This window comes from Centroberyx gerrardi, chromosome 6 (genome assembly GCF_048128805.1).
Source record: "Centroberyx gerrardi isolate f3 chromosome 6, fCenGer3.hap1.cur.20231027, whole genome shotgun sequence".
Lineage (NCBI taxonomy): Eukaryota > Metazoa > Chordata > Actinopteri > Beryciformes > Berycidae > Centroberyx > Centroberyx gerrardi.
Genome location: NC_136002.1, coordinates 17,553,972 through 17,562,600, shown reverse-complemented (window position 1 = coordinate 17,562,600; position 8,629 = coordinate 17,553,972). Strand labels below are relative to the sequence as shown.

The following is an 8,629-nucleotide window of genomic DNA, read 5'->3' as shown; positions in this document are numbered from 1 at the left end:
GCTTGGGCTAGGGACAATTTCTCTAACAGGGTTTTCAATAGGATCCAAGTTTAGCTGAAGTTGACCAAGAGGAATAACTGTGGACAGAGCCCCACCTTGTGGAAGTACAATGTATTTACAAGACAGAGAGAGGTGACTTGATTTGTTATTTTATTTTATTTTATTTTATCTTTTCTTGACTAATCACTAGAGCAAGTTAGTATCTACTCCAGTTCCTCGATATTACTCAGGGAAAATAGTGGCTAATTATAACATTTATGACTTAACTTGACACGCCACTTTTCCTTCTCCAGCCCCTCCGCTCCCCTGACTCTCCACCCATACTGTGAGGACCTCAGCCCGGCGTGGGCACGCCACACACCCAAACTGGCACCCGCAGTCTCTCCTGGTCAAAACATGCCCTTGTACTTGTGCCTGTCCTCCTGGTTCTTCTCTTCCATGCGCATGTTCAGCACGGCCAAATCCCTCTTGACGGCCTTCTTCATGCCGGGGTCTAGGTCCAGCACCCTGCTGAAGTCCTGCCGAGCCTCCGCCTCGTTCCACACCTCCATGTGAGCCTTCCCACGCAGGTAATAGGCCTTCACTACGCCTGGAGGAAATACAAACACATGCATGGTTTGACAGGTGCTGTTCATGTGAGGGAAAAGCGAGTCTCTCTCCGGTCTTGAATCCACAAGACAGCTGCAGATCAAGAGATTTTAAATGTATAAAGCTGAATTAGCTGAGGTGAAGTATTTGCAACAGATGAGTGAATTTAACCACATTTCACAACGGTTGATTCACATGTGCATCTACATGTAAGTAAGTCACTGAAAACACATCCCGCTTTTTAAAGGCTGAGTAAACTGCGAGGCTGTAATGCCTACACACCACAAGGCTTAATTTCTTTCACGATGATCTACCAACTGGCTGGAATGTGATGAATGTCTATTTAGCAATGGGAACATTCTCTAAGTTTTTGGTATGTCTGAGTAAACCTCCACTTGATCACACTAGAGTCACACACATCCCATCATTCCCCTGTCAGTGTCCACCTGGGTGCTGGTTGACGATGTCACTGGTGTGCTCGATGACCTCGTAGTACTCCTCCATGCGCAGGAGACACTGGCAGTAGTTGAGCGTCAGGGTGTTGGCCATCTTCTCTAGCTTCAGCCACGGGACCTCCCATGCTTTCTCCTGAGGGGGGGACACACACTGTTAGGAACATGCCACATGGGTGATAATTCAATGTTATTGTTTATTGTCTTTCAGTGGAATCATATGGTGGTTTTGGGATACCGTGACACACAATTCTGCTGTCTAAATAATAAGAAGCAAATTGTATTCAAAAACTCTAACAAAACAAGATTATATTTTAAGGAATATTATTTCACAAAACTTCTGTTCGGTTCAATGGGATAAACATTAATTCGATTTTCTTTACATTTTGCAGACATGAGCCTTATCGTGATATATATTGATATCGAAAAAAATCCTTATCGTGATCTTGATTTCAACCATATTGCCCCACCCTAAGGCATACAGATCCTGTACATATAGACACATCTGTCGGAAAAAAATCCATGTTTTGTAAAAAGCTACACACACTCTGTTAGAAACAAATATAAATTCTACGTATATGTTATTTTACAGTAAGGTAGTTCATTCCCATGCGAGTCACCTTAGTCTGAACGTTCTTGATGCAGACAATGGCCTCCTTGTACTTCTGTGTGGCCTCTTGGTAGCGTCCCATCTTATAAAGCTTGTTCCCCTGGCCGTGCAGCACGGGCACCACCTTAATCCTCTCCTCATCATTCAGAGCCCACGACTCCCTGTTGTACTCACTAGGCTGCTGCACCTGTCTCACACACACAAACACACACACACAAGGGTGGGGTTTTACAAAGATATTTTAGACTACCATAATGCGACTGAAAATGCACCTGATATGGTAAACCCCACCCATCTGGCACTCCAAGGAGATGTATTCATCATCTTTAAACAATGTTTTATATGTAAGTGCAATTGCTATCTGACACAGATTGGCTCCCTGCACAGACTGGTGTGTGTGTCTTTTCTGTCTCACCATGATCAGCTCCAGGACAAAGTAGAGGGGCTGTGGCTCCTTCATCAGCTCATCAAGGTCGTTATAGCCAAGGCTGTGGTAGGCAAACATATTAGCCATGCCGCATGTGTGGATGTGCCAGTCGACTGGGTCTTTGCCCTCAGCGATGCGTCTCATGCTCTTGGACACAATTGGATAAAGGCCAGTGTGCTGGGGAGTATGGAGGATCACAGGAGTTAAAATGAAAACAGAATCGCTAAAAACTAAACGCTCTATCCTTCTGATTGTCCTGAAGTCTAGACTCAAGACTAAAGGTGAGCTAAAGCTTTTCCCGTCAGGGCCCCTGATGGAAACATATTATATATATATAGTTATAGATACTATAGAAAGCCAGAGCTTGCACCCTCATCATGTCCACCTGGTGTCTGCAAGGTGCCACTGTATCCTCTCTTTCTACAACCAACCCTCACATTGACTGACAGGACGACCATGCCTCCTCATTTATACACAGCTTATAATTCAAAAACTGAAAATGGGAGAAACAAATGTGAAAAAAACAAAACATTCACCTAATTCAACTTGAATGTAATATTTTGTTTAGGCTTCTATCTAAACTTTTCTTTTATTTTTCTGAATATGCTATCCTTTTTTATCATTTTTAATATATATTATATTTAACCTTTCATTGTCAAATTGCTGATCCATCTTTTCTATTTCTCTTTCGAACTTCAATTTTGTTATTTATAAATTAATTTTCACTTTTACAGTTTATTGTAGCATTATTATTCCAAGAGGAACAGAAAATGATAAAGCATTTAGCATTTCACATTTAGTGATTCATTTACATTTTGGCACTTTTGACATGTAATAAAATTAACCTGAAAAGAGCTTCTCTTATGGAAACCCTTATCATTTTTTTTTTTGCTATCAACTGTTAAGCTGATAGTCACTGTAAAGAGTACCTTGGTGGTAGCCATACTTTTCATATTCATACTTCTCATACATGAAAAATAATTATCTTTAAATGTACATCCAATTGATTGAAGATGATTAATACCAGAACAAACATTTAAATGTCTTTTTGGGTCATTTTACAGTACCTCCAGTCAGTTGAACATTCACTCAATTTAACATGGCAAGTTTGCCCTCCACTGGATAGGACTAATACTACACTACATATCCAGAGCAATATGTAGAACATGCATGTTGTATCGAGGAATGAATAAATGCCCTAAGCTCCACAAAATCTAATCGGAGTGGAGGAGAGTCAGTTGTGCTGATTCAGCAGGAATCACAGCCGATTAGGGAAAGGTGAGGCTGCAGCAGATTAATCACAGTATGCCTCAACCCCATCTGTCTCTGCAGTAATGCGCTACACACGCACACACACACACACACACACACACACACACAGACCAGACAAAACAAATACACACATACACGCAGACTAGACACAACAAGTACACACATACATAAAGAGATTAGATGCAACAAACACGCACACACACATACACACACACACACACACACCGGTCCACATACAACAGTAAGATGACCAGATTTTTTTGGAGGAACAATTCATTCACTGTTTTTCCAGGAAGCAGCTTCCATCAGATCAGGAACAGCAAACATCTAAAAACTCACTCTGCAGTTTGTCATTAATATGACATTTTTGTTTTTTTGGATAAAGGCCTTGTTGCCTGCAGCGGCGAGATTGTTGGGTGCAGCATGTGAAAGAGAATTTGAGTCATGCATGCTGATTTGATTGGTTCATTTATGCGGCTAATTTATGTGACTAAGTGACTTTGTGTGGTTTAAAATCTGTGTAAAAACACAACACAGAAAACTAAAGGTTGAAACTGATAACTTCTATTCAAAATAAGAAAATAGAGGAAAATAAGAGGGCACAGAGGGAAATCAACATGGAAGGGATTCAAACTAAAACTAAATCAAAAGTGTTGCAGATGTGCCTGAGGCAGTGTTGCCAGTGGAAAGACTAAACATGAATGTCTGTGATGAACCATGTGTATATAGATCAATCTGCTCCAGTGGATGAGGTGCACATGTAGCCTGTTGATCATTATTTACACAGATCAAAGAGACGATGGTGTTTGCTTTATGCAGCATTGGGCTAACACTGATGCACCACAAAGTCTTATGTCTGTTCTTACCCAGTTACTCCCACCTCATCTGAATACTATGGGGAATACCAAGCTGGATGTGTCTGTTTTATATTTCATGACCATGAAAGTTATTAAGGAATGTATATGTGCCTGTGCTTGTATAGATAGGGATCTTGTTATTGAAAGCGGGGGTTATAACTTCCACAACCACAGTCAAAGTTCTGAGCAGAGATTTATTTACTAGACTAGAATCCAATGTGCATTTTCTTTCTTTTTTTTTTTTTTTTACAAAAACAGCAGACCAATCAGTGCCTGTTCCGAGACTTTGACCCACTCACAATGGTGTCACAGCAGAATTCAGCCACCTCGCCGATCCTCATGGAGGACAGCAGCGTCTCCCAGATCTCCAGCTTAAACATGTTGCCGATCACCATCTCCATGGGCGTGCCGACCACCTTGCTGTCGTCTATCACCGTGCGCTCGTCATCACACAGCTGGGTGCGGAAGTGGAACGTCACCTGAAGGAAGACGGGAAAGCATGGGATGGAGTGTGGAGAGCAGAACTAGACGGAGCAGTGTTTCTTAAACCTACACAGGGGGGAGGGACAAGGAAGCACCGCATGAAAAATGACTTTGAGGTGAGCAAATCACTACTGCAAAGCCAGCTACACAGGCCAGTCATATTGAATTCAGAGCCAGTTAGCAGTATGTGTCAGCTTTTAAAGTGGTCTGACAATTACCACTTTTTTATGAGGATTTTAAACGTATCATGGGACAACTAACAGAGTTACAAAGAGGCCAAATAGTCAGCACCTAAAATGCAGATTGTCAGTCACAAAAACTGCAAAATGATTTAAAGTGGCAAGGGGAACAGTCTCGATAATCAAGACAACACATGCAAAACACGGACAGACTGCGTTGGCAAAGAAGATCAGCGTTCGCAAGTCGAAACTCAGCGACAGGGATTGATAACAGGTTTAGACACTGTTCCATTATGCTGCTCCCGAGATGACAATGCCCCCATACACACTGCTAAACAAATTCAACACTGGTTTCATGAACACCAGGATGATGTCAGATGCCCTCAGTGGCCTCCCCAGTCACCAGATCTGAACATCATTATGGGAAGTTCAGGAGTGCAGAGTAGGTTTTCTCACACTCTCAGAAAAGAAGGTTGCAGCTTTTGTCACTGGGGCTGTACCCTTTTGTCTGTGACACAGTTTTAACAAAAACTATGTCATGAGCTTCACACTGCTGGTATGAATAGGGAAATGGAAGATACAGCCCCCCCTTTCTGACAGTGCACCGCCTTCATCCCTCAAAGAACTGGAAGCTTTCCATCTTGAAGAATGATCCAGAATCCAGGACTTGAGTTACAGCATTCCAAGGAGGATGAAGCTGTTCTGAAAGGCACTTGATATTCATGTACTGTATGGTATTTCCATTATTTTGTCCCAACCCCTGTCATGGGCCTGTTTCTGTTTGGCTCGCAAAGTACTTGGTTGCATTTTTATGAGCCGGGGTCCCAAAGTGCGATTAATTTTCTCAAACCCTGATTCATTTCAGTGAAAAGGCATTAAGGTATTAGAAGGGTGGCAAAAAACGGGATTGAGGAAGGATAGATGACATATAATGCTAAAATAGCACAAGGTCTGAAAACACTGTGGTCATTAAAGGGGCATTAAGTAATATATGACCTCTAACGACATCCATTGGCCACCAGTAGGAATTGCAACAACATTGATGTGTCTCAACTCTCCCGTCCCCTTGAGTTACGCTGACTGACACAAATAATAAAGTCACATTTTCACAATTGTGAAGAGTGAACATATTATGATGCAAAAAGCTGTAATAATAATATTGTTTTGTCGTTTGCTATTTGGCTTGAGAATGAGGCTTTTTAGCCTTCGTAGCTGATTTGTCTTGTGACAGTTGAAAATGAGAGATGAGTGCGGAGTGGAGGAGACTGGGGCCGGGAGTTTTTGTCCCAAAGCAGAATATGGGCCAAGCAGTTAGTTTTGAAAGACAAAACTCTCAGCACCTGGCAAAGTATTTGAGTCACTCATACTGATCAACAACCCTTTCATCCCCCTCGCAGATATATCATGGTCATATTGTGATATGGGCCAATTCAAATTTTACTTTTTACCCCTTTAGGCCTAGTACATATCCAACAGATGTTGCAGATCTCTTCAAGGACATGCAATACACAAACCACAAATCTAGTGTGCAAAGAAGATCTTGAATTGATCTTTCGTAAGACAAAATATGGTACATCTGTGCTCTATAAAAAACACATAATGGTCAACTACACATGTGTAAAATCCAAAATCAGAAGCAATACATAAGGAAGATGTAGCCCATTGCTTATTGTAAGCGTCTGTTTCTTGATAGTGTGCAAATTCTGTCTCCCTCCCTGATATACTGATCTTCTGTAAGGTCTTAACCTCCTGACGCTTTGCAACCATTCTACAGTCCAGATCAGACTGTTGGTCACTGCATGGTCTGTACCATGCGCTATAAGATAATTGAAAACACAAGTTTACAGCGTTGCCACTAATGTAATTTAGAACATTGAAACTAGTCTTGTGGGACACATTTTCTTTCATTCTCATTCATTAGTCCACAATGAGAGCAAAAGAAGCTGCTGTTTGTCTGAAAAACCGTTGTGATGAGACTTTATTGAGTTTCAAATTAGATGTCTTTACTGCGCAATAAAGGAGCTGTGTACTGAAAGACCAGTGGGCCCTCAACCTCGTCTGTAATGGCTGAGTGCTAAGTTGCCTGAAAGCCTAAGAAGGGAAAGCGGAGACATGTTTGGCTAATGATTATCAGTGATGTTCTAGTCTCAGTGTTTTACCAGAGGGTGTAAAAAAAAAGGATTTGAGGCCTTACAGTACCTTCGCCCCAGTGATGAATCTCGGGATGTCTCCGGTCCCTCCGTGCAGGATGGTTTTCTTGATGCCCTCCACCCCCAGCATCATCGTCTCCTCCATATCAGACATCTTTATAGCTATAAGGAATGGATCACCGTATATTACTGTGCATATACGTCTTGTCAGTGAGTGTGTGTGCGGTGTGTGGGGCACAACGTGTCAGGGGTATGGATGTAGATGGCTGGGAGGTAGATGTGTAGCTCCTGGTGGATTAGCCTAGGTAGGGATAATGAGATTAGGAACTGGGCCCCCTCCCTCCCTCCCTCCCTCCCTCTCCCCCTCCTCCTCTTCTGTTTCATCATCTCTCCGCTGCGTCTTGGATCAGCTCTCATCAGCACTTTCTGTCATGACTGTCAGCCACCATCCAGAGAGGAAGAGAGACGTGTGCTTGTACATGTCTGCGTCTGTGTGGGCAGAGTGTCCAAATCTGTCAAATGCACTGCAAGAACAGAACCCTGGAGTGTGTAGGTGTGTGTTTGTGTGTGTGTGTGTGTGTGTGTGTGTGTGTGAGAGAGAGAGAGAGAGAGAGAGAGAGAGAGAGAGAGAGAGAGAGAGAGAAAAGAAACACAAATAGGAGAATGAGAGTGGGACATGGTTTCCATTCCAGAGGAAATTTCCTGGATTTAGCGATATGTGGAAATGGCGATCTGAGTACCGCAGTGAATACTGAGAAATGGTAGCGCAGACAATTACAGTATGGACTCCTTGACCCTGTCTATTACACATCTGTCTCCCATCTGGGCAGGGTGTGTGTGTGTGTGTGTGTGTGTGTGTGTGTGTGTAATCCAAGGCTCCTGAAGTGCTTGCTAACAAAGTCTGTAAGCAGTTTAAGGGGCAATTATTCTCAAACATTACCCAGCGTTAATGTCTTATTCTGTACTAATTGCACAAATAGAAAACCCCATAACCGTTCCTTGGCAATGCTCACAATTGTATAACTTTATTGCTTTGTGTTTCCTTCGTGGGGCAACATGAGACAATGGGTATTTCATCACATATTATCAGGCAAAGTTACTGTGTTATCTGTACTGAAATAAGAACTTTATATCCTTGCCTGGGACAACAATCTGTTCTCAAGTTGGCTTTCTTTCCACTCATGTGACAATCAGGATTGGGCAACAGTTCGGTATGTACTTGGCGGCCCTCCAAGGCAGAGGCAACAAGGGGATTCAGCGCCCTCCTGTGGAAGAGATTGGTAGTGGCTTACATATCAATGACAGAGCAAAGTGTGATCCCAGAGAGCTGGTAGCGGGTGAGGTGATGAAATTGTCATAGATATTACTTTAATGGCAATATACTTAAAATGACTAGAAAATAGGCCAATTGTTTCTCCTGTCTGTCTGATTTTTGCTGCTCTGTCTCCCTCATCCTTCACATTGAATATCTCTGTGGTCTTGGAAACATTGAAACACTGAAAATGTAACATGGGCATATGGCGTGGTGCTTCTCTGGGATTACAGGTTTGTGTTGCTATAGTTACAGCCTTCTACATCATCATATCACTTAGTTTAAGGGAAGGCTCTGAT

At 42.4% G+C, this 8,629-nt stretch overlaps 1 protein-coding gene across 1 annotated transcript; it reads right to left on the bottom strand.

Moving 5' to 3' along the window:
• Positions 1–304: 304 nt before the first annotated feature.
• Positions 305–7,172, bottom strand: aipl1 (aryl hydrocarbon receptor interacting protein-like 1). Its single transcript, XM_071900693.2, has 6 exons — positions 7,068–7,172; positions 4,506–4,685; positions 2,066–2,254; positions 1,661–1,837; positions 1,035–1,176; positions 305–589 (listed from the first exon to the last, which is right to left on the bottom strand). Exons 1-6 carry the CDS (start codon positions 7,170–7,172, stop codon positions 390–392), a joined length of 993 nt encoding a protein of 330 aa, XP_071756794.1. The 3' UTR covers positions 305–389.
• Between the last annotated feature and the right edge of the window lie 1,457 nt (positions 7,173–8,629).